Here is a 27601-nt window from a genome sequence, read left to right as displayed (position 1 = left end):
TTCCTAACCATTCAACCCTTTGATTTTAATTGTGATATACCACCACTTGGGCATTTACTTTAAGTATACACCACAAGAGGGCATACAACCTCAGTCAAATACAGGCATATCTGAAGTAGGGTTAAGACTGAAAGGTGCAGTAGAATACTATACATAGAACATCACTAACTTCAAAAGGTATGTCAAGTACCACTGGAGCTCCATTAGGCAGGACTACTAGCACACTGGGGTAGTCTCAAACTCTTTGGACTCCTGCATATATAGAGGTTAAAAAATGTAAATGTAAAAGCTATATGGAAACTCTAAAAAAGGGAAAAATGGAAATGGAAAAAGAAAACAAGAAATTATGTTTTATATTATAAATTTAATATGCACATAAAATTTTTCACTAGATTAGTTAACATCAGCAGAAGGGTAAATAACTTGGACTTGTAGCAATCAACTGGAAAAGGAAGATTCCAGGTAGAAAACAAAGTGGAATATGTCTGTATTTGCTGGACACAGAACATTTCTGACTTAATAGGTCAAATCCTATCCTACAGCTCTGGAGGACTGAAATGGAAAAGCTGCTAAGAGGTGAGTAGATCAAGCTTTTCAGGTACCTTAGAAAATAGTCCCTGTCCATCAGGTCGACCCTTAGTCTGCTGACATGGAAGGAATTCAGGAAGGGCAGATACTTAGATGCAGATGAATACCGAAGGGCCAGTGTACCAGGGACTCCCACCTCTCCCACCTTAATAACTTTGTAACTTTGGGAAAGTTACACTTTATTAGTTTTAATACCAACATCCCGTAGAACAACTACAGCTTTCCAAAGTATTCCAGGAAGTCCAGTCATTTCATCTTACAACCACGGAAGCAGGCTCAGGATAGCTAAATGATTTGTCTTTCTCTTCTAGAAGTAAATCAATAATCCTGAATCTTATGATTTTATATATGTATATATATATATAAATATGATTATATATAATGCTAATTATATATAATATATATTAATTATGTTACATAAAATATATTATATATTAATGCATAATTAATATATACATACACACATGTGTGTATTCATACATATACACACATATATAATTACATACATATAAAAATTATACATTGACAATACACCAAAATTTAGAGAAAACTAATAGAATGCCTAATGAGACTTAGGTTGACAAAGAAAAATAGAGAGAGGACATAGCTAAACATTTATGTTAGGGATAGAAAGAATAGTTATGAACTTCTGATTTGAAAATAAATAGCTAAGGGCAGATCCTTAAGTTTAAAAGACATTTAAAGCAAAAGAAGAATTATTTAATGAAATAGGGAATAACTTGTAAAACTAAGTAACCCAGAACAAAGAAGCTATATGGATTGAAAAATCAAAGAGATTTTTTTTTTTGAAGATTTTATTTGTTTATTTGACAGACAAAGATCACAAGTAGACAGAGAGGCAGGCAGAGAGAAGAGGAAGCAGGCTCCCTGCCGAGCAGAGAGCCTGATGTGGGCCTCTATCCCAGGACCCTGGAATCATGACATGAGCTGAAGGGAGAGGCTTTAACCCACTGAGCCACCCAGGTGCCCCTCAAATAGATTTTTTAAAAGTTTAGATAAATTCAATAGTTAGGGATTTTTGGATTTCATCCTTCACTTTTTAAAGCCTGATGTCATATTTCATAGCTACAGCCTCCCATAAAACATACCTAATAATGGCACTACCACAATGCTGCATTAGACAGATCTTGAGTCTAAATCACTGTGTAAATTATTTCTATTTCATATAAAGTCACTGTTCCTGCCAAAAACTGCAGCTCATTCTTAACAATAGTTCCCTAGGAAATATTAACTTAAAAAAAAATCTCTGCTCACACTTACCTTCCTGTTTGTTTAAAAAACTGTTCTTCAAAGTCTCTTAAGGCTTTCCGAAGTCTCTTCTTGTCAGCCCTAGTTTCTCGGAGATGGTCAAGAAGTACAGGCCTATATCAAGCAAAATACACATTTGCCATTACTGAGCTCTGGCATAATTGAGACATCATAAGAAGATTTATCTATTCAGCAAATCATATTATGATACAGAAGGGTTCTGCCTAAAAGAGTATCTTTTAAGTAAATATAGTACATGTAGAGCCTAATCAGAGAGAAGCACATAAGCAGAGGATTAAAAACAATGTAATCAGAGAAGAGAAAGGACAGACAGAAGGCAAGCCAATGGAGTCTGCTATAAAATGTGGTGACAGTAATAACCATATGAATGGATAAGGGAGAAAGAGACATTTTGAAAGAATACTCATCAGTATTAGGTGATAGACAAGACATAAGAGGCACAAGAGGACGAGAATTTAAAGAAAAGTCTATCCTTAAGGTAGAGTATGGGGAAAACGCCAAAACCCTTGGGAATGAAACAGCCCTTATTCAAAATAAAGCTAGAATTATACTGGAAATTCTACTCCCTTCATTCTACTAAGACAAGAGAAAAGTCGGGCGCTTTAAAGACAGGAATTTTTATCTAGGAAATTTGTGTATGGTTACAGAACTTTGTATTGGCATTTTCTAAAAAAAAACACACACACACACACACACACACAATAAATAAATAAAAGGAAAGAGAGAGAAAGAAAAGAAGGAGAGAAAGATACAGGGAAAAAAGAGAGGAAGACTGATTTTCTGTTTCCAAACAGGTTACTTTGCGGAGCTGAAACTGAGGTATCAGCTAATTCTATAAGCACACTAAAATCCCAATTTAGAACTTAGCCCTTAGTCCCACCTCATATATTTTGGGGGATTCCATCCCTATCTTGAAGTATATACTCACCACACTACACTATTACATGTTAATGGAAATCTCATAGTCTGGCCTATAATATACAAACAAAAGAAGGCCAAATGATCAAGAGGAATGCCACCTACTGAATAATGATAATAACAACAATGAGAATACTAATGAAAATACAAATAGCTCCTGAGAGGCAAGTAGGAACCTAAGGGCAGCTTATTTACTTATGGCCATGGGGATTCCCAGGCTAGAGAACCATTTTATCTAAAGGAGTAGACAAGACTAGGATAAAGGTCCTGACAAATGTTGACCCCCATGAGATCCCAATTCCTTTTGGTCCAGCATTTTCAAAAGTCATCTCTGCTTCACACATTGCCAAGAATTAGACTGATGTCAGACCCTACTGAAAAGATGCGCAACTGTAGGAAATTAGTATTTATGGTATCTCCATATTTATGGTATTCTTCAGCCAAGAGAAAAGCCAGATTATGCTTTTAGGCAATTGTTGGTTCACATTTTTTAGGGAATCTAATAGCTCTTGTGAACTTTGTATACACATATAGGTATCCAGGATGAAAAGTTGAAAAGAAACTCCATACTTAGGATTCACACTCACATAGTGGCCTCATGTAAATTGGACATGGATAGGGCTGGTGGTTTGATTTCTTTCTTTTCATCTGGAAGCAGGACCGTAATAGGCTCAGTCTCAGAGAAGGTGAGGTGGTCGCCAACAGGAAGGTGAGACGCTGTAGCTGGCAAAGAAAGTTGTTGGCTTCCCTGTGGACAGTCTTCATCAGAGTCTTCTTCCTCCTGCTTATCATAAGCAGAGTTAAATAAAGTCACAAAATGCTAAGTGCCTCTTGCATCAAAAACAGGAAGAAGAACCATAAATAGACACCATGAAAACGGTAGGTAAACCCTGTGTCTACTGAAAAGCCAGAAGGAAGAAACCAAGAGGACCTCTTCCTCAGGTGCATCAAAAATCTTACAGAAGTTATTGAGTGAAGAGGCACCCATGCTGTGCTAAAATGCTCAGCAAATTCATCTCTCCTAGGCCAAAAAAGGCCCAAAGAAGATAAGGTCCAATCTGGGCTGCACTGCCTACTAGTTCCTCCCTTTCACCCAGACCTTCTGGTTACATAGGTTAGAATGAGAGGGACTTTAGACACCTTTTCTTTTCGGAAATACCCCAAATCAGGTTCTGGGTGGACCACATTCAGATACAGAGGATATTGGAAAATTGACAAATTCAGGGATGAGCTCTAGGAAAGCCAAAGCAAAATGGAGTTATTCCTTAACATCATCACAACCAAAACATTTCCTTGCAAGGAAATCGGAAAATCATAATCCTTTTAAATCATGCTTCCTCAATGGAAAATTTTTAGAGACTATGACTCACTATTATCTTTGTCTTTAAAATCATGAAAGTATAATGTAGTCAAGTATACTTAAATGTATATTTGTTAATATTTATTCCTTTTTATATTGATATCTTGAGCAAGTGACTACTTGAATATTAACGGAGTAGGATTTGTGGTGCTTTTCTAGTTCTGTATTCCCATAAGTTATCTTTATTAAAAATAGTCTAACTCAATTTCAGTAGCCATATTTTCTATTGAAATAAATCTTATATCTTACATAGTGATGGTCAAATGGTATCAAAAACAAATGATGCATTATATCAAGGAACATGTAGTCAATTTTCTTATTCAAGAAGAAAAATTAACACATGGAATAGAAAGGCTCTATTTGGTCTAGCTGTGTTGCAAATTAGAAAATGCCAAGTTGAAATTCATCATTTGTTCAAGAAATGAAAGCAAATGTTAAAACTTACTTCAAAAATACAATTGCTATAAATTCCTCTTTCATAGTAATTTAATTATCAACAACTCTTAAGTTAATAATATTAGGCTTAATGGAGGCCACATTTCTACTTTTTGAAATAACAACTGGCCTTGTTAGCAGTATATACTGCCAAGAAGGCTTATTTGTAACTGTCAGAGTGCCGCCTCCCTACCTAAACTATAACAAGCACAAGTAATTGTTTCTAGTTAAAGCAAGCATCCCAACTTACAATTGTTGGAATAAGGGAAGGTGTTGACAAGATTTGCTTGATAATCCTGTATCGGTCATAAAGAGGTTTTATGAGGTTCTTGTCTTGCTTAGCTACCTGAAAAACATGAAATTAATTATTGGTCCTTTCTTAGATGAGAATGAAAACATGGCAGTATATTTTAGCCGGGAAAAATAAAAAACAGTTTTGAAGTCTCAAAATAGATTAGTAATACTATAATACAATAGTAATTAGAAAAAGCGAAGTCACTTATACTATTTAAAGCACATATCAATTTTCTTCTAGGAAAGGTTTCGTTTAGGATAGTTCCAAGTTTAGAAAGATGTTTAAAGCTTTCTGAAGGAATCCTAAATATGTAAATGGTAAGAAGCCTGTTACTTCTTCATTCTTTAAAAAAATATATATATATTGATATCTTCATTTTTTTTTTTCTGAAATGAGTATTTTATCTGGATTTTCATGATTATATTCACAAATACCAACCTTGTTTAGGTCTTCATCACAACAAGCCTGGAGTATATACTAGCTTGCTGGCTAGCTCTGACATAAACTATTCTGCATATGACAATTAACTTACTTGAATCCTCAATTTCTTACCTGTATAACAAGGAGGTTGGAATTACAAAGTTCCTTCCAACTAAAAAATTTCATAACCTCCTGGTCCAAGAATGTATTCTCCTACCTCCCTGCTGTATGAACCAACCCTAAGCACTATTTTTAACAGGTCACATTGTGCACAATATCTATCAATCCCTTACCTATCTACCCCACCATCACCTTTCCATCCAAAGTGACCAAACCTCTGCTTGCCTTGGTTTTGCTCCCTGCTGTGTATCCTACATTAATTTGCTACCTATTTCCTATATGCAGTTTCCCTTTCACTCTGGTCATATGCAGGAAGGGATGGTAGAAATAGCACATAGCAAAATCACCTGAGTATCTTTTCTTTAAGATAAAAAACCAGCGATGTCTGGCCCTCTGCCTTCCAGGTTCCCCCAGAGGGATCGTGAAGGAAAAGAACATGACTGAGAACCATTCTGGCCCCTATTTATCTCCCTTTACTCTGAACTTCTCTGCCTTATTACCTGGGCCTTGACAATTTTCTCTGTTTCAGTTTTGTCTGCGCAAATGAATTAGAGGGTTTTCAAGAACAAAGATTGTATCACATAGTTTAAAAAATTTTCACAGTACCCAACACATCCCCCTTCTCTGCTATAAATTTATCAACACAAGTTTATAAACAAAGGTACCCTAATTTTTAACAGTCTTCATATAATTCTACAGGCTATAACCTAAGGCTCTTTCATTTTCAGTAGAAAGAAAGGCTTTCTGTAGAAGACTTCTAAATATTATTGGCTAAGTAACCCCAAGAGCTTTTCATTTACGGGCCCAGTCATTCCTTAAATATTTTCTGAGTCATGATACATCTTACCATGAAAAAAAAAAAAAATCCTGTCAGGTATCCCATAGGGTTTTAATAGGTAATAAAAAATCTCAATCCAAGTTCAGAAAACATGAACATCATGTTTTTTATTCAGTGTCTCTTTGGGGCTTATATTCTACAGAAAACGCTTCAGAAAGTGATGCATTTAATGTTATTAGCATCTTTCTATGGTAGTTTGATTTTCGTGATTTTATTTATTTTTAGTATATCCTTTGAATTCTAGAAAAGCTAAATTTCATCCTAAAAGAAAAAAAGAGTAACCAAAAAGCAAGCTAGAATGATGAATGCTATTATAGAAAAATTACAGATGAAAATCAGTGTCCATATACAATGTATGCTCTCATCTTTCACTCTGATGAGTCCCTGATTTTATTCTTAGCATCATTATCAAAGCAATCCCCAAAGAGAGACATGAGGGCTCGCTGGCAACAGTGTCAAAACTAATTCTGTAAGTGCTCATCCTCAAATAGGAAGACAGGCTGCCTATAGTGATCAGACCGTGTGCCTGGAGCTCTCTTCTACTCAGAGAAGCTCAGGAAGGTCTGTTGAGTCAATCTTCATGAAGGAAGATGAGTCAAGAGGTAGGCTTTGCTTGAATAGGAATCCTCAAATCTAAAGGGCAGACATACATTTAACTTGGCTATTCCTCAGCCATTTTCTGCCAAGAATCAGACAATTGTCCCCTCTCTATTCAATGACTGTTTTTGAAATGCATCCTCTCTGCCAAGGTCTGCATATTTGTGGCTGTCCATGGTATGTCAGATGTATCTAACTTTTGATTTTCTTTATGTGAATGGAGGAACAAACATGATGTTGAGTACCTGAAATAGCCAGAGAGAGAGATATCCAGAGCATGAAGGGGCTGTCAGATTTAAAGATAAATAAAAGGAGATAAATCCCAAAGATACTTAGTCTAACTTCCTTCTCCCCATTTCTTATAGCATCAGAAAGAGTAGAATGAAAAGGAGGCTGAGCAAGAGAGGACTGTGCGTAGAACAGTTTGATATGATTTGTTGACAGCTTGACAACTTTGCCATAAAAAAATTCTTAAGACTCCTACCTAGTAGGTTATTTGAATCACCAACCTAATGAGATATTTGGAATAGTAGCTCCCAAACAAGGTGGCAAGACAGAACTGCTGTTGAGTAGACAGCCCAAGTGTATTCCTTTCTGGGCCCTGGTTAGAAATTTGTTTGGGAAAAAACTGACATCGCTTATATGCTTTTACCATCATGCTTGGTTTCCTTTCTCCTCATGGCATTAGTCCCATTTATTCACTCACAGTAAACCACAGAAATTTATTTTAAAAATCATTTCAATCAGCCCCATAATCAAGATCTCTCCTAGAGAGGAAAGTAGTAATGGGAATCAATTACTCTCGCTTTAGAGAACTAAGTGTTGCCAAGCTTTTCCTATGTCTGAGTCTCCCCAGCTCCTCACCAAATGAGGCAGTATATATGGAACAAGTCTGAATTTTGAACTAACAAGTCAAACAATGTGAAAAATCAGTAATGAACATAATCATACAAAGAAACTGCTGAAGAAAACGGCTTGGTCAATATAAAACGTTTCTAAGCAGGGGACTGCAGATTAGTATTAGCCTTGAAACCAGAGGACATGAGTTCAGATAATCAGCTTTAAAACTTACCTATTTTTAACATGGAAAATTATGTAAGGTATGAACCTTAGATTTTTAATGTAGTGAATATATTGTTATATGAATATATTGTTTTAATAAGTTAGCATATGTAAATGTCCCTGGCAAAGAGTCAGGTGTAGTAAACGTTATTTAAGCTAAAAACTAAAATTGATTTCAGGTTACTATCAATGTTGTCCATTACTAAAAAAGGAATACATGGTTCTATTAAATAAATTTTAAGAATAAAAGAATGTGAATCTATTTCTTTATACAAAAAGCTATCCAGAATATACAAAGTGAAAAAAAGGAGAATTATATAATGTGTTACTTTTAGTTTTAAAAGGGGACAAATTAAGAATGTATATTGATACTTTCTTGCATATGCTTTATATAGAAACTCAAAAGGTACACATGACACATTAGTAACAACAGTTACCTGCTTGGGGATGGGAGACCTCAGGGCTAGAGCTGGCAGATGGGGCGGCAGAGTCTTTTTAATGTGTAGCCTTTTACATTTTTTAAACTATATCAGATAGTATGATTAAGAAAACTATTTTTATTTTTTAAAAGGAAAACTAGGGAAAAAAACTTGAGGGGATCTTCCTTCTGATGCTCTTTACCTCTAAATTTCCCTCTCTTCAATGTATAACAACCACTGTATTTTCACTATATGTATAATGTGTAACAATCACTATATTTTCATTCGATTTTAAAAAAATAAAATTATTATTATTTTTTTAAATCTGCTTCCCTCCTCAAAGATGCTGCAGTTAGTGAAGGTCCAGAAGAAGTAACTGCCATTACTCATCCAGTCAGTAATTTGTGCCGTGCTCCTAACACCACCGACAGTTCTCAGAAAGGGCAATAAAATGGGTACAATGTGTCAGCACCAATTTGGGACTTTCAGAAGAAAAGGATATAAATAAGCACCACAGACTCAAGGAATGATTCATTCACTTTCAGGGCTCAGTGGATACCCTGTGACCCAGAAGTGATTGCCTCCAAAAATCATCCTTTAATAGAAGAGGAGGAAAATTACTCTATAGCAGTATCTGAATTGACAAGGCAATGCTACAGGATTTATCAGCTTTAGTATGGGCTCTGACCAAATACCAAATGTAAAAATTTCACAAAAGTCTCTCTAGAAAAGAAAGAATTCTTCATCCTGGAAGTTTTAATATTTAATGTATTTTTGGCAGTAAAGCAAGGACCCCAGATAAAAGTCATTTGCCAATTTGAGTTTAAAGAAATGGGACCTATTCAGATAATTTCAGATGCTAACAAGCTCACAGAGGAGCCAGGAATAACATAGCTACGGTGGAAATTTGCAAACCTCCCTTGGCTTCTGCTGTGATTTGGGACTCTCCTGTAGGAACTACTAGCCACTTTAGGGTCTGCTGTATTAAACTTCCCCAGGAACAATACTACAGCTTGGGGTATTGAGAGCTACATGTCCCACTATAGATGCTTTCTATTTAAAGGGCCTACCTTTAGTCTAGTGCAGAGAGCTGAAGGGGCTTCTGACATTTATTAATCAGTTCGGCAGATATTTCATTTAAAATAATAGAAATAAATTGCCATTTAAGCAAAGATAACTTACAAAGAACTCAAATATGCTTCTCTGATCTTTAGACTCCCATGTGCATGTGCTATATTTGACTTAGATGCCTAGCAGGGTGACCAACCGTCTGCATTTTCCCAGGATGAAATCATTTGAAATTTTCAGCATCCAGGAAAATCCAAGGAAACCAAGGATGGATGGTCACACTATTGCTCAAAGATCTTAAAATAAACATGTCCAACAGACCTCTTCAGTTTCCAGTCCCATCCCCAGTCTGTTCCTCCTGTAGGATTCTCCATCACAGTAGATGACCCATCACCATCTTGGATTCTTCCTTTCCTTACTCCCTACTGTCCAATAATTCATCATATCCTTTTGATTCTTCATCCAAATTATACTTTGAATAGGACTTTATCTTTCCATCTCCAAGGCTATCATGCTGGTGCAAAGGACGCATTTCATCTTCCCCTATCCACTCTTTCCCCCTACCATTTATTCTTTACACAGCCATCAGAAAGATACTTTCAATGTAAATCATGTCATATCACTTTCCTGTCTTCAACAACTCAACAGCTTTCCAATACTTTATACTACCCTAAATGGTCCTATATCAGGGCCCCCAGACTACCTTTCTGACTTCATCTCATACATCAAGTGCGGCTAGCCCTTACCCAAGAATTCCAAGTACATGCAAGCTCTTCCTTCAAGATCTTCATCCACAGTCCCATCTGCCTAAAATGCTTTTTGCTGCTGTCTTGGTCTATAAATTCTTCTTAATGAAGAATTTAGTATGTCATGTATTGGCCTTCCTAATCACCCTATGTAAAGTAGAAACCATACCCATTATGTTCTATAATAGTATCTGTTTAATTCTTTGCACACTATTTACCAAATCTTTAATAATTTTCTTTATTTAACTGCTTGTTATTGTATCCCAATTCCCAGAAGAACGTGCACTCTGTGAGGGCAGAAATACCCATAGCTTCTCTATCATATTATATCCAGGATGTATCATAATTCACAACACGTAATAAGCACTTTAATATCTTTGCAAATGTATGATTGCACACCAGTCATCAGGCATCTTTCCTTCTTGTTAAAATAATTATGTAAGTATGTATTGTCTGTATTTTATAGATGATGAAGATGAATCTCATAGAATTAGTTCACTTGCTACGTGTACATAGCTAGAAGGTGTACATAAGCTATGTGTACATAAGCTAGAAGGCTTACTGAAGCACTAAGTCCAGATCCAAGTCTACTGTCCCAATCCTAACTCAACCCTCACCGCACTAATCAAGTAGAATATAGAATTAGGACTTGAGTGTTGACCAAGCTTCTTTTATGGATGTGGCTAAGGTAACTAGAAAATATAAGAAAGACCATCAGAAGCATTGAAAGATGGAAAACCACACATGTCCGTGTGTGTGTGTGTGTGTGTGTCCCACAAATATCTACATTTTAGTGGGGAGGGAATGCATTTGCTAAGTAGACAAAAACCCATTCACTTTTCACAACATATAATTGATTATTCTTAAGTCTAAGCATTTCATTAAAAAATATATATAGAGAGGTGCCCAAAGGCTCCTTTCTGCTTGTAGATCACAAATCTCCATATAAAGGAGAAGTCCAGGGGCACATGGTAAGCCTTTTGGGATTCAATATATGTGGCCACCTCATGATTGAGACTAGATAATGTGCAATAGAACAGCTAAAGCATTCTCCTCAAAAATACTTGATTTCTAAGTTAAACATGGTAGTTTGTTCATTCATCTATCCATTCACTCAGCAAACATTTATTCAATACCCCCTGTGTACAGACAGTGTCGGATCATGAGATACAAACAGCAAGAGGTCTAAGGTATAAAGTAAGAGACAGAAAATGTCATACAGCGTAGTTAGAGCTATGATTGGGGAGCTGTCACTCTTATTCAAGAAATTAAGGGTAACCATACCATTTAAGAGTTGGGACAAAAAGATTACAAGGAAGGCTCCCTGGCATAAGTGAAATATACGCATAGACGTGCAGGATGAGGAGGAATTAGATAGTTAAATACTAATTGCTTTCATTATCTTCTTTGTAAAATATGATAAATATTTTCTTCAACCTCTAGGTTCATAAATCCAAATGTCTAATTGACAATTCTACCTGAATGTCTCACAGAGATTTCAAAACTAAGATGTCTAAAGCATCCAGTTTTAGACATCTTATTACCAAACACTCTTCAAAAAAGCCTACCTCTTTATTCTTATTATTGAAGATACTAAACCATTTTCCTTACTATGTATAACTCATCCCAGCTTCATTATTTTCTTAATACAACACACTATAAAATGGGATTATAACACTAATCTTGGGTTAATTTGCTAGCTTATTGGGGGAATTAGGGGAGAAAGAGACATGATACACCTTCATATCTATGTCATTTGCTTCCCACCAACATGTAATAACTTCCAGAACAACATCCTGGAATTAAGTGGCAACACCCATAGGTCATGGCCAATAACTTACTAAAAACTCACCTGACTGAAATTTCAGAGCCAGTCTCCTAAAGTTGTTTATGTGGTGCCAAGTGCTCTTATAAATTGTTCAAAACCATAATCTCACTGACACTATATTGAGTGTTGTGACCTGTGAGGATATGGTGAGGTACCTTAGAATCCTCCTGAGCAGGAAGCTGCTCTCTCTTCTCCTTCAGGCATGTCAGCACAGCATCTGGAGTCTCCTCTCCAGAGGAGCATAGCTCAGGACCCACAGCTTCCGGCTTCCCATTCTCTCTGGGGACTGCAGGTTGCTCACAGGACAGGTTTCTAGGTGGGCCTTTGGGAGCAACCCCTTGTTCTTCTGAGAGCTTCAGCTTTAGTTCTAAGAGGAATGCCATTAGTTGCCATGAACAAGGAGGACTCACTGGGCTTAAGAGTAGAGAGTCTTTCAGAAATTCCCACCACTGATGTGAAATCAGTCTAAATGGATGGTATTGCTGATGGTTTTCCACTGGGAAAGGGCGGCCTTAGTAACCAGAACCAACAGCATAAGCTCCCAATCAGATGTAGAAACAGAGGGTTCTCGAGGGTGGAATCTCATGGAAATAGAGTAATTCGTGTGTAGGAGTAACTCAGTGGTTTAAATTTCAGAGGATGAGTTCCAGAGGAAGACCAGTGGTATTGTCCCAAAGATTTTACCTGTTACCTACCATAACACCTGGAATTCTACACTCAGAGGTTCACTTACTTGAGTTTGGAAGCTTTGTGCCATTAAGAGCCTCTGTGCAAATAAATGCAAAGGCCTCTGTAAGGCTTTACACACTTAGACATCTGAGGAAATATAGGAGCAATGGGAAAGGAGAGATGGGAATGCCAGCCCCAACTTGACAGATCTCACAATTTTGTCTGTTATCTTTAAAATCCAGGAATCACCATTATTTCAATGTGGTTTTATATAAGCCCACATAATTAAAAATAAAAAAGCCACTTGGGACATGTCAGGAAATTACATTTCAGAATATGCTAAGGGGCTGAAAATGTCAATGTGGCCATTTGTATTGGTTTCTCAATTACATAGCTCATTTTCTTTGTTTGATATTTGTTTTTTAAGTTAGACTCTGGTGAGGTGTTTAAACACTGCATATTTTATAAACCTGCTACATCATTACAGTTTAATACCACTGAATTAATATTCCCTTCCAGTTCTTTATTGCCACCATTTTAGAGATTTGGAAAAAATTCTCACATCTCTAAGTATCGAAATAAGAATGTGAAGAGAGGAAGAAAATAAATTTTTGCTGGAAAATACCATAGTACTTTTAAATGGATTTTAGAGTTAATTAATAACACATCACCATCTCCAGAGAAACACAGAAAGAACACTGGATTAGGAGGTAAGAGAACTGAGTTTTACATCTAGCTCACTGCCTCCTAGCTATGTAACTTGTCCCTATCTCTGGACATAAATGTCATCATCTCTGCAAAGGGGTATGCAGAGACAATGATTGCGCAGGCCTTTTTCTAACATCCAAGAACCCAATAACCCAAGGAAGTCAATACTCCCCATGTTGAAGTGTTCCTGGCACTGAAGTGAATCATCCCAATTCAGAGTCTGTAGTTCCTCAGTCTCTTTATACGGAGAATTGTTAGATGGGAACAAACAATGAAGGGGACCCAGAGCCCTTTATTTCAAAATGGAGCCTCCAATCTAGGTGAGACACAAGGCCAGAGAGGGCACAGGCAGAAAAGAATAAAAAAAAAAAAAAAAAAAAAGCGCCTGGGAGAGCATTATCAATATTTTAACTGCTTCCTTTCTGGGAAAAGAGACCCTTGACTGGTCCTTACCTTTGAGTTGTTTACGACCTTTAGCCAGATCATTCATCCATTTCAGGACTTCAGGATTAGAAGTCTTGTCGCCATGTGAAGGCTACAGGGAGAGTAAATGTGGGTGGGAAGGTGGGAGGGAGAGAGGATAAGAAAAAGATAAAAGGAAAAACAAAAATTGTAAACAGTCAAGACAACACAAAGGTAGTTCAGAGACATGGGAACCTAAGAGAGAAATTCAGATATAACAACTCCAGTTGATAGAGTTCCTTCTGAAAAACACAGCAAACATTCCTGACCTCCTCCACATTTTCGTCCTTGGCAAAGGCATTGTTTCTAAATATGCCTCATCACTCAGCACCTTTCATATAGCCCCAACCATTCCAGTGTCCCCTGCAGTCTAACCCTCAGTCACCCTGTGGGCCACCCACAACCCACACTTGTTCATATCAAGTGTGGATGACTTCATATCAGTACCAGACCTTTCTTCATATCAGTACCTAAGCACTAATATAAGCCAGTGCTTACTCCCTCACCTGTACTCACACACATGGTTTATGACCACCACTTGTCTAGGTTATACTGACAAACTAGAGGATTTAGCTTCTATCAGTCATTTCCACAAACCCAGAGAAAGGAGACCCCAGGATCCCTAAAACTTGACAACCATCTGAGAAGACAGTGCTTCAGGGAGATACCCATATTTTTAATTATCTCATTATAGACTCAGTATCCTACTGGGCTAGCATTAAAGTAAAACTTAATCATAAGTGTGTGATCTTGGAAAAATTACTTAGCCTCAGTTTCATCTACCAGATGGGAATTATAAAAGCATCTCCCTCATAGGGTTGCTGTAAGGGGTAAATTAGTTGATGTACATAAAACAGTGAACGCAGTTACTGGTATATGCTATGCACTGTAGGTTGGGTGTGTTAACTAGAATTACAGATGTTATTACTAGAAGTGGTGATAGTGGTAATGTTACTACCAGACTTTCACAGGAATTCTAGATATGTCTTCACCAATAAACATATATGTAGGGGTATGTACATCTTACCAAGTAGTTAATAGAACCTATATGTGGCAATAAGAATATATTTTTTTATTCTTGGAGGATAATACTCTGTTAAAAAAAATCATTCACTTTGATTTCTGGATTTATTCTCCTAGCATAAAAATGGATTTTCTACATAAAAGAGAAACAAGGAAAGAAGAATGGCCAAACATACTAAGCCTCCACCCCCATAGGTCAGGAAGATCTTTCTTAAATCAAGGCCACTCAATTAACTTCAATGCAGGCTCAAGAAGATTAATGATTACTCTGAATTGAGCATATACAAGGACTATTATATAGGAATGCTCAAGATGCCCTGATCATAATTATAATATCACCAGAAATGTGTACATTGATAGTAACTAAGTCTAGGGGCTCTGTCATATGTTGTTTAAGGATCCGCTAAGTCTGTGTAACATCAGCAAGGTGTTGAGAGAAAGGCATCAAGAGAGAAATGTGTCCCTCCTAGGTTCAAAGGAAAAAACATTGTTTGTGTGGCATGGTCATCAAATCCCATCAATGGGTTTAGGAGTGTGGCTCAATTGGTTGGGTGTCTGACTCTTGATTTTGGCTCAGATTATGATCTCACGTTCCTGAGACTGAGCCCAGGATCAGGTTCCACTCTCAGCATGGGATTCGCTCTCTCCCTCTCTCTCTCTCTGCCCCTCCCTCTCTGGCTCACACACAGGCACTCTCTAATTAAAAAAAAAAAAAAAGTACATGGGATTAAGTATGTTAATTGTGAAACACAGGTCATGATTCTGTCACTTCTAGAGTGATGTAAAAACCATAGTTTTAAAATCAAGATGGAAAAGAAGATTGAAGGAAAACAACAGTGTTTTTTCCCCACCTTGGGGAGCTCAGATGGATGGTATCCATGGTTCCCATCAGTGAAGCCCTGGTTTCAGTACCACGGACAATGACATGAGGCCACACCTCCAAAATAGCTTAGCCTCCTCCTAGCCATGATGTGCCAGGATGATGCACTGTGCCACTTCCCTGATATATAGTTTAGTGTGCTGTTTCGGGTAACAGTCTGGTTATATGGACAGCCAATATTTTACATTTGGTTTCTCAAAATCCTCACAGAATTTTCCACTCTGATCTGAAAGCACATCTTGTTCATCTGAAACATATCTTTCTCACTAGATATGCTTTATACAGTTACCATCTTCTTAAATAATGTTAAGAACAAGAACAAAAACCTAAAACCACCTAAGAAGTCAGCTTTCACTACTGCAAATAGAACTTAGGAAAAATATAAGGCTGATTTCTTTCTCTGACAAAATATTTTAAAGCCTGAAATAATTTTCTGAAATGAATTTTTTATTTCCCTACGCCCAGGGGAGATTTCAAAAGAGGTTTAATCAAGCTCACAAGGATGGCACCTTTCAAATCACATGGAAAGATTTCATGTACAAACTGTGGATCTTCAAGCCTTCTAACTTCTAAACTGAAATATCCCAGTTTAATAGACCCCAAGAGAATAAAACCCAGAAATTACAGACTCAGAAAGATAAAGTAACAAGTCCAAAGTCACAAAGTTCCTAAATAGCTGTATTTTGTTCAATTAAAATGGGACCTCCAAGGCACATGACTGATGATATCCTGGACCAGATCTGTGGCCTGTCAAAGACAGTTGAAAAGACCTGTAGAAAGAAATCTGGATTAGGAATGAAAAGACCTGAGTTGTCTTGGCCAGGTCAATTCTTTGTTGTATCATCCTGGAGAAGTCATTTCCCTTCTCTGGGCCTCAGTTCCTTCAAACGTCAAATGAGAAATAAGACTGACCGATCCCTTCTAATTTCAATATTCTCTAATTTCACAAATAGTGGACATCTGGCTGAAACAGCCTTTTCTAACTCCACAAGGGTAATGATTGTTAAATGTAAAATTTTTTAAATTAACATCTAATGTAGTATTTGTTTTGGGTACAGGTCTGAGCTTCGTTTTACACAACTCATAGCACTCACCATAGCACATACCCTCCAGTGTCCATCCGGAATAAATACAGTTTGGGATAGGAATATAAAATGGTCACATTCAACAGAGGGAAAGATGCATGTTGTATCAGGCCACTGGACTAGCACAGAGACCCAGCAGGAGCTCAAACTAAAACACTAGCTGTGGATGCTATTAATTCCACAATCAGCCTGCCAGGAAGGAAATCCTTACACTCAGCAACTAATTTAAGTCCATTAACATGTCAAGCCTCTAACCACAGTCTGGCGCTGCAGCAGGAAGGGTGAGGGGAAGCCCCATTCTCTAAGACAAGGAAGGCTCTGGTATACCAGAGACTTTTATACACACTGAGGCAGTGGTGACCATGAGGTCTTCCTCCACTGCTCCCAAATTCACCCTTCTCCATTTGTGAATGTTTAAGTGTGTTGTGTGGGCATGTGTCTGCACCAGCTCAAAAACTTCTCTAGACAGGGACGGGAGGTGCCAGCAGAAATTCTTTTCCAAAATAGACAGCCTGTTGGGTGGCTGTTATAGCTGAGAGAAGTAATCCAGCGTTGTGGCTGCAGGTAGAGACATTCAGTGAAGAATTAATGTGTACAGTTTTTCTTCATTTTTGGACAAGGCAGAGGCTGTTTTGGGATACCCTGATCAAACGTCACTCAAATAGATTAAAAAGTTAATTATATCTAGGACCACATATTTCTCTGTGCCAAACACTATAATAACCATTATATATGCACTCCTTCATTTAATACTCACAAACTTCAGAAATCACTACTAATATAAACTTCACTATGCAGTTGGATAAACTGAGACTCAGAAAGCTAAAGTAACAAGTCCAAAGTCACAAAGTTCCTAATTAAGTTATGCCAAATTCAAATCCAGATCAGCCTGATTTAAGGATGGTCAGGTAATAATTATTAACAGGACCTGGCAATGAAACTCATAGTTGTTACTCTACTGTTTCCGATGTGAGGATACGACAGATCCAAACACATTCCAGCAGCAAATGGAGGAAATCAGCTTCTCTCAAGATACCCAGAAATTTCAAAAATGTGGACACTAACAAAGTTTACTTCTATTCCTCCATTGCAAAATCTACTCATCATTCATCTACCAGTTTGAGCTGATAGAATACAACTACCTAAGGCATGTTACAAGTCTTTTCTGGGCCTCAGTTTCCTTATCTGTAAAATCAAGGTCTATACCTCTTACGTGGAGAGTGCCTTCCTGTACTAATGAAGTAAAAGACAGTAACAGCTGTCACTGTTTGACTTTGAGGAAGAAGAGAAGCTTCAACACCCTGACTAAGGTTGTCTCGAAAAGCAGTCTGATTTTTTCTTTCTATTGTACAAAGCTTAAAAAAAAAAAAAAAACAAAAAAAACAACAACAATAAAAACACTCCGTATACCCATCTTTTAGTGAATTTGAAGCCATTGTGGGAAACAGGATAGGAAAAGAGGGGAGTGGAGTATCACCCACTCCCATCTCCCTCCCCAGATCTTATTCCACTCACAGGAATGTGCCACTTATCTCTGTACCAAGTGCTTAGTGAGCCTTTACATATTTCAAGATGTATGAGACATTATTCCCTTTTCTCTTTTATTCTGATAACAAACTCTCTGAGCCCTCTGCCAAAGACCCAATATCTTCGTGCAATTCTACATCCATATGATTTTTGTCTATGCCATGGTTACCGTTAAGGAAAATAAATAAAACTAGCATTGACCATAAGGACACTTACCTCTCTATTGATTCTCATGTAATAAAAGAAAAGGTTCATCATTACAACACTGCAATACCAGCGCGAAGACTGGTGTCTGACAGGAAAAGATGGACTGGGGTTTATTGTTATGAATGAGCTGAACAGATGTCAGTTGATAGGTAACCAGAGGTACTCTTATGTCAAAGAAGACTCTCTCCCTTATTCTGTTCTCAGTTAGAGGCTCTGACCTTTGGGTCCTTAATAGTTCCTTACAAAACTGCAAATAGTAAAGGGTTAGAGAAAAAAAATAAGATCATAATTCAAAAGCTTTCCAAATTTCAGTCCTAGAAACAGTGATAGTAGTGCTCCTTAGGGAGAAAAAAGAGTATCAATAATCGAATCAGTTTGGAAACAAGAGTTATAATCCATTACTAGGAGATATCTTTGCAGGGTCAAATTACAGCCTGTGAGGATAGGACAGATCCAGTAAGGGAATGCAATTTATGGTGGGTCCTGGATTGCAAATGGAAACAGCTGTCCCCTGGCACAGAGGGGTAATCAAAAAGGAAGGAAAGAAGAGCCCACATACTTCTGACACAATCCACTCTTATTTCAAACTGTAGGGCCCCTACCCGGTATTTCTTTTCTTGTTCAAATTTTTCTTCGAATTTCCGAATTTTTCGCTTGAGGCTCTGGATGTGCTTGGTGAGCTGGGTGATGGTCTGTGGCTCCTTGCCATCACCACAGCTGCTCCGTGAAGAACTCCGGGGCCTGTAACAATTGCAGGGAGGGACAGAATCATCAGAACCCATGGTCTTCCCATAAACATTGCTGCTGGCCTCCAAACCAAGCTTCCTGGATTCTCAGAAAGGGCAGTCTGTTATTTGCTGGATCTACCATGGTGGCATCTTCTTATTAACAGAGGCCACCGATCGCAGAATTCCATTATGGGAAAATGCCATCAGAGACTTTAGCATATAAATGTCAGAATATTAGTCCAGGAAATGCATTTCCTAAAGCTTGGAGGAGGCCGATTTAGAACGAAAGGAGACATCCTGCTGTGGTGTCATCTCTGACAGGTTGCATGAGATACACCTAATAACATTTTAAGGAAGATATAGTAACACAACAGAGACTTTGCAAATCTGATAAGAGGAATGGACCACCCCCTCCAGAAAAGTAATTCACCCTCTCACATGGCACACCCTTTATAATAGAAGAATCCACTAACTCCCTCGAGTCTATCAATAGACAGCCTGTGTGCTCAGGTTTGGATAAATTAATTAATGACCACAGAAGTTACCAAGGGGAAACTAGGAATACTCATTTTAGCTATGTGTCAAAATTATTTGTAGAATTAAAAAAGAAGTGCACAGTTTCACAATTTTCAGCGGGGGCAGGGGGAGGGATGGCAGGTGGAGAGCCGCTATTGTAAGCCACCATTTTTCTAGACTCTAAGAAGAAATTGAGGTATATAACTCCCAAGCACGGCCACGGGCCATCCCTTGAGGCTGCTATTGGGCATGGAAAGACTATTAAGCTCACCAACAAGGGTATTCTGGTATCCGCATATACATATTCTTACGTAGGACTCCGGTCATTTCACCAATAACGTCCAAACATGCAAGCCCTGGGGTATCCTGCCTCCCCTGACCATTTCCTCCTGAGACAGCAGGACCTAACACAGCATTCCCAACTGTTAACATTCACTGTTCAGGTCTCCCAGTTGCATTCCGTAAGCATGTTCGTACTATCTCAGACATATACTTCATTGCAGGTCATGAATGTAGTATTTGAAAAACTGTATGAAATGAGGATAATAACAAGACACTGTTTTCTTACATCATAAACTGCTGAGTGCTGGGTGGAGAAGGGGCTGATTCAGGGTCTAAGTTGAATCTCTGGCTTTGGCTGAAGATAGAGCATCGTGGTGACAACAGTGGGTTGTCACCATCAGTGATGTGACAGAGCAGTCTGCTAGTCCCAACAGACTGGAGGTCTTCTGGTGTACTGTCTGCTTCATTCTGCCCATCTTTGTGGACTGGTGCAGGGTCTGAGGAAACAAGATAAATCATCAAGACCTAGACATGACAGAGGCCTTGAGACTGTCATGTTCCTAAGTAAAGAGCATAAACATTCATTATAATGTCTTGCCTCTTTGTCATTTCCTCCTTCCGGGGATATGAAAGGCTTTCAAACTACTGTCATGTTTGTTCTAAGAGAACTTGGGCAGAAAATACGAAAGCTGCCACCACCACCACCACCAAAAATGGAAACACAAATTATTTGGGTATGAATTAAAAAATCAGCATAGCCCCAAACTACGAAAACCTTCTATTTCATATTATTTGCATATGTGGAAGGGTGTGTGAAGAATGTCACAGTAAAAACAGGAAACAATAAATGGAGCTGAAGCAGAAGAGGACAGACTATGAGGAAGGGAAGGGACAACAGGAATGCCGGTGAAGGCAGGAGTGTGAAGGACTTACGGAGGGAGAGGAGGCCATGATGGAAAATCATTCAGCAGTCATTAAAAATGACGGAGAACTCTGCTTATCAACATGGAATGATGTTCAGAATATACTAAGTGAAAACCACAGATTTCGAAACAAAACAGATATGATGCCATTTTATGTAAAAAGCATACACTTGTGTGTACAAATAAATGCACCAAAAGATTAAACAAGCTACTTAGCAACTTTGAAGCAGGGAAGAATTAGGAATGATTGTTTCTTTTTCAAAAAAAATTTTTTTAAAGATTTTATTTATTTTGACAGAAATCACAGGGAGGCAGAGAGGCAGAGAGAGAGGAAAGGAAGCAGGCTCCCTGCTGAGCAGAGAGCCCGATGCGGGGCTCGATCCCCGGACCCTGGGATCATGACCTGAGCCAAAGGCAGAGGCTTTTAAACCACTGAGCCACCCAGGTGCCCCTCTTTTTCAAAATTTTATAGGTCATTTTATTTTTGACAAAAATAAAAAACAAGAACAAAACGTGCTCCAAACCCTCTCAACAGGGAGGATGCTAGGTCTGTGCCTGAATTCTATGATCATGCCCCCTGTAAATGAGCTCAGAGTGGCCAGGATGAGAATTTCTACATTATGGAGCTCTAGACAGTTATTCAAAGCAGCAGCCAAAAGAAACTCCTCAATTTTGCACAGTAAACACTCAGGACAACTCAAAGCTTTCTCTTATTCCTACCCCAAATAAAGAAGAAAACAAATGTTTTCTGGGTGAATAAGCAGAATCTGAAAACCCTGCAATCCACTTTTCCAAAATAAACATTTATCAAAATTTGGTGCTGGATGACTCTTAATCAGGTTTAGAATGGCTCATGTTCTCCAGAGCTTGAAATGCAATTTTCTTTGTGTAACATCAAAGGTCTAATCCCTCGTGTGTTTTCAAATGGCTTCTTCTTCTCTGTTGAGTCACAGACTGGGAGCCAAGATAATGCCTCCTATTGTGCCTCTGAAGCTCAGGAACAGCAGTCTGTCAGTGGCTGAGGCTCCTCAGAAACGCATGAGATGTGGACTGGGGAAGAGGTGGGGCCAGGCCTGAAAGCAAGGAGCACTCCGCTCAGGTGTCTGACAACTTACCCCAGGCAATACCCTCGCTAAGAATAATTTACCCAGAAAACACGGTTAGGCAGGAACCCAAAGGAATAACAGCAGGAGTAAGAGTTGCTAATCAATAAAACACAACATATGCTAACAATCCCTTTCAAAACCCACGAGATATACAGGTTCCTTACCAAATCTTTTTCTTAAGCCGCTAGGCCCCAAGAAGAAATGCATTTTACGCATATTAGTTATTTCTGAGCAGAATCTTTTGGTAATAACAATGGGGAAGAAAAGAATCTTTAGCATGTGCCTGGGAACACTGTGTTTTGTTGAAATGGGAAAGGTCTGAGGCCTTCAGCCCTTTAGCTCAGCTGTGGCCCTAAGATCAAAACTACCACGAGTCTCTTGGGGCTATTCTATAAAGCCAAAGTGGAGGTACTTGGGCCCTTAGCTACCTGACTGAAGTGGAGGTTGGAAGAGGGTCCATAGGGTACAACATTCTCTTGTGATGCTAGGCATTGGCAGCGAGCCACAGCTCCCAGGCAGCCACGCAATCACAAGGGTAAGCGATCAATACACTTAAAACCATTCTCCGTACAGCCATTCTGTTTCCTACTTTCAGTACAGTATTCAATAAGTTAAGTGAGATATTCAATATTTCATCATAAATTTGGCTTTGTGTTAGATAATTTTGCCCAACTGTAGGCTCATATAAGTGCTCTGAGCACTTTGAGGCAGGCTAGGCTAAGCTAGGATGATTAGTAGGCTAGGTAGATTTAAAGCAATTTGGATTTCAATATTTTCAACTTACAGTAGGTTATCTGGATGTAACCCCATTTTTAAGTCAAGAAAGATCTACATCTGTATATAGATAGAGCAGAAAAGTACCTATTTTATATAAATTAATATATTTACTATGTATTTTAGATAGATAAATTTCAACCCATAGTTTTTCATTTTGCTTTGTTTTGTTTTAAATTTCAGTTTCTCCTTAGGTATTATGGCCAATAAATAATGAATTTGATGTGTGTGTGTGTGTGTGTGTGTGTGTGTGTTTTCTTTTTAGTGACACACACTAAAATAAATTCCTATTAAAACTAACAATGTTTGCCTATGCACCATATTGGTGAAACACTGAGATAAGGCATAGATGCTGCTAAACACAGTAACCATGAGAATCATCATTTTAATAATTATTATCATCAGAATAAGGAATTAAATATTATGCTCTCCTAGTGAACACCAGCTATACATGCGGAGTTGCTATGGGGTTAATATGGGAATGAGAACTGATATATCCCTCAACATATTGTCCCTCCTCCCAGTTATTTGTAAATAAGAATAATCATATGTAATCTTTCTGGAGTGATTCACTATGTCCTCAACTTGTAAGAGTTTTTGCATGTATTTAACCTTCATAACAACCACATGAGGCTGATAGTAATAAGATCTCCATTTTAAATTCAGTGTGGAAGGAGATATAAACTGTTAGCACCAGGGAAGGTCCGACCAGTGTTCATGATAGAAGACTCCATATCTCTGACTATGCGAGCCAAAGAGTGTTTCTGGCAGCCCACTCACTGAGCAGTAGGGAACAGAGAAATCATTATCATCAGTGTGTGACGGCCAAGAGCAACTTCTGATCTTGCTGCAATGCAACCCCAGGTAGCAAAAGATGCTGTATTAATCTGTTAAATAAGTCAGTTTTAAAAATATATCTAATGTGAATTTTTAAAGTGATTCAAAATTCAAATAAATCTCTACTCCAACCACTTGAGACACACTGCTGAAACCTAATTGAGTAATGAAATAGCCATAGTCCTATGGATTTGTAGATTTGCATTCTTGGGTATGCCCTTCATGGTGGTCTTTTATAGGTAGCATTCAGGTACATTCCAAATACCAAATGTCAGCCTTTGTTGATTTTAAAAGCTAGATGAGCCAGACGTATGCCCAACACTCTAACAAGGTACAAGCATCTGAATTTTCACCCAGCCTCACCCAAAGAAGGCCAGCAAAACAAAAACTAGAAACAACCCAAAAACATCTGATGGATACACAATGGGTTCATTATAGGTATGTTGAATTTGAGCACCTGAAGGTACAAAAGGGTTAACTATGGAGTCACAAAAGAGAGGACATGGCTAGGCTTGAAGTCATTCCAGTATTTAAATTTGGGGAGACTGGTGAGCTTGGTTTCTTGGAGACTACCAAGAGGGGACAAACGGTACCTCCAAGATTAGAAAGGGTGGGGTAGGAATGAGGACAGATGAAGAGGGATTCTGGGTTAATATAACTGGCCAAGATACTGAGGGGGATGTAGTTGGCACTCCAGTCGGTGCCAAATTCTGTGGACAGCTACCAGAAACATGTGGGATCTAGAAGCAAGGGAAATTTGTGAAAATTTGTGAAAACAGGACTAGGTTTTATGGTAGGCACTCTGTGCAGGTCCAAGAGCCACCTTGCCATCATGGATAAAAGCACAGGATATAGGAGCACCTGGGTGACTCAGTCAGTTAAGCATCCAACTTTTGGTTTCGGCTCAGGTCATGATCTCAGGGTCATGAGATCGAGCCCCATGTGGAACTGTGCACTCAGTGGGAAGTCTGCTTGAAATTCTCTCTCCCTCTCCCTTTGCCCCTCCCCTTGCTTTCTCACTCTCTCTCTCTCTCTCTCTCTCTCTCAAATAAACAAATAAATAAATAAATAAATCTTTTTTAAAAAGAAAAGCACAGGATATAGGCTCAGGAACATTCAAGTCCCAGTTTTCTCATATGTGTGACCAATAGATTGTTCAATCTATTACATTCTCAGCTTTCCCATCTACAAAATGGGAATTCATTCATTCAACAAATGTTTATTAACCATCTTCTGCATGCCAAAGCCTTGTTTTAGGATAGTATGACAACTGTATCTATCTCATAAGTTGTTTGGGGGATTAAAAGAACTCAAGGAATCTCAAGAGCTTAGAACAGCGCCTGGGGGTGGGGTACCATAATAATCCACCAATGTTAGTTGTTGTTGTTTTTTATTTAGAGTATTACCTTTTACCTAGTTAGGGAACTTAGGAGAGGAGCTGGCTGTTCTGGACACATGAAGAGGCACTTTGGTCATCATCCTCTGGAGGTGCCCAGTAGGCCCTGATTATATGCAAGTATGGAGCTCAGAAGTCAGAGTCCAGGTGAGTTTGATCTCACCATGCACCTCCCCCCAAATCAGCCTTCCATAGCAGGAGGCAGAGCTGTGAGCCTCATTTTCATTTTGAAGGAGTCAATGTATTGATTTAAATTAAAATGAAAGGCTAATAGATTAGGGCACTGCGTTAGCTAAGCAATAAAAAATCCCAAAATTCTCCCTAAAACCCAGAAAACAACAGGGATCAAGAACCTTCACTCAACTCAAATCTAAACTTATTCCTTGCCTCTGTATTTTTTTTATTACTTCTAATTAAATTGCCATCAGTAAATGTAGATCTAGGTTTTAGGTTTGTGAGTAGTTCTTTTGTGTGTGTAGGTGTGAATTTTTATTCACTGCATGATTACTATAAGAATAATCAAGTACATTTTTTTTAAAGTAAGCTCTACACCCAACGTGGGGCTTGAACTCACAACTCCAAGATCAAGAATCACGCACTGTACTGACTGAGCCAGCCAGGCACCCCTGTAAGGACTTCCAATTTAATTTCATCCCTCTTGTTGCCTAGAAAATTATAAGAGGACAATTTCAGAATATTGTTTTCTTGAGTTATCACAATTATACCTAACATACACAACACTTTTACCAAGTAAACATAACATTCAAGTCATAGAAATGCCTAAATACATAATCTTCATGGTATATTGTCACTGATTATCTTTTGAGTCCAATCATGACTTATAAACAGTTTCATAAAAAACTCTTAAAGATTTTTTTTAGTACTTTTATAGACTTAATGGCAAGAAGGAACAAATAACCACTAGTTTAAAAAAAAAAAAAGTTGTATGAACAAAGGCCTAACCAAAGGAAAATCACATTGTCACTTGGCTAACATGTTGTTTATACCCTGCACTATTATACTAACATGCTGGCATTTTGGGAAGAGCAAAGAGTTTGAACTCACAAATTTTCCATATAAAAATAGTATTCAATAAATTTAAGTGCCTAGATGAAATTAAATGTCTTAAATACATTTTATTTTCATACCACAACTAGCTTAGCAAAGTAAAGTCCCAAGGTCAAAGAAAAGAGGCAGTAAAGACAACTAGAATGAATGGAGACAAAGGAACACAAAGTGGCAAGATAGTGGGTGAGGAAGAAAAGCAGCCAGAAAGCTGTGGGGGAAGAAGAAGTATAAAAACAAAGAGACACTGAGATGGTAGGGATGGGTGAGAAGGAAGGAGAGGCAGATGACAAAGACTGAGTTTGCACAGAGGAAACAGGGAGTGAACATCAACTTCTAGCCCATTAAAGACTGACATGTTCGGACATTAGTGACTTCTCGCCTCAATCAGAACTGTAGTGTCTGAAGGCTGCGGTAACATGACTTACACCAAAGACAGATGCAAGATCTCCAGATCCTGTCATAATGAGAAAGGGAAGAAATCCATGCTTTCTTTGTTTTGGAATAGGACATCTGAAGTAAGAGTAATTCATATTATTGGAGGCAGTTTCTATACACTACCAAACCAAACGTCCAGTCCAGGGAGGAAAGAAGAAACAATCTTCTAGACAGATCTACCAGTGATTAAATGAACCTTTGCACATTATTCATCCTTTTGCCTATATGCATACTACCAAAGAACAGTTGAGAAAATAACCAAGAGAAATAGCAAGGCCAATGAACAATTTTCCCCCCTCCCTGTGTCACAAAAGTGGAATCAAATGCTTAGGTTACAGAGCTCTGCTTGAGCTGTGGGACCAGGGAAAGAGCCACTGTCGTCCATAACAGTGTCCAAAATTTAAAAGTACTTTCTTGATATACAGAGAAAGCTAGATGCTGTGCTCTGATTATTGTTCAGCCTAAACAGCTCTCCAGGTCTTCTAGTTAATTCCTGCACAACTGACCACCTCAGTGGTACAGCTGATAAAAATCTGCTCTTAAGATACAAAGCTATTTTTGAAAGCATTTTTCATTTAAAAGCAGATGTACTTTGCAAAGCAGAAGGAAAACTGAATATACAAAGCAAATGGGAAGACAGAAGGAAGGAAATTCTAATCTTCGGGGGAGGGGGGGCTGTTCTTTACTAGGCTTATCCAGTGTCAGTTAGGAAAAATTAGTCTAAGAAGTTAGTCCCAGAGCTCCACAAAGACAGAGCCACAGAAAATTATGATCCTCAGGGAACTAGAAGAGATGGTGTAGGTTCTTCATTCTGGGCTTAGGGGTGGTAGGGTGTGGGTTCCCAGAACAATTTCAGACACCAAGTGTCTGGGCATGCCATTGGTCATTTCCAGACTGTACTTGTGTCATAAGCATGGATGAAGGAATAACCAGAAAGGTTTAAAATGATTTTAATATATGGGAAACTGTGTGAAAAGGAAAAAAAGATATA

At 38.3% G+C, this 27601-nt stretch overlaps 1 protein-coding gene across 6 annotated transcripts in view; it reads right to left on the bottom strand.

Moving 5' to 3' along the window:
• The window catches only part of FAM13C (family with sequence similarity 13 member C), a 142349-nt gene that overhangs the window by 3157 nt on the left and 111591 nt on the right, over positions 1–27601 (bottom strand). For 2 of the 6 annotated variants that reach the window (XM_045069872.1, XM_004765652.2), the window contains 7 exons: positions 20358–20568; positions 19148–19286; positions 13815–13896; positions 12140–12351; positions 4842–4937; positions 3384–3580; positions 1870–1971 (listed from right to left, as the gene is read on the bottom strand). In XM_045069872.1, coding sequence (XP_044925807.1) covers positions 1870–1971; positions 3384–3580; positions 4842–4937; positions 12140–12351; positions 13815–13896; positions 19148–19286; positions 20358–20568 — 1039 coding nt within the window. Of the gene's footprint in view, positions 1–1865; positions 1972–3383; positions 3581–4841; positions 4938–12139; positions 12352–13814; positions 13897–19147; positions 19287–20357; positions 20569–27601 lie in introns of those variants that run through there. The other 4 variants (XM_004765653.2, XM_013063063.1, XM_004765654.2 and 1 more) reach the window with 4 other exon arrangements.

This window comes from Mustela putorius, unplaced genomic scaffold (genome assembly GCF_011764305.1).
Source record: "Mustela putorius furo isolate JIRA1106 unplaced genomic scaffold, ASM1176430v1.1 tig00003949_pilon_pilon_pilon, whole genome shotgun sequence".
Classification (NCBI taxonomy): domain Eukaryota; kingdom Metazoa; phylum Chordata; class Mammalia; order Carnivora; family Mustelidae; genus Mustela; species Mustela putorius.
Note: the sequence above shows the minus strand (reverse complement) of the source record. Positions and strands in the feature narration are given on the sequence as shown.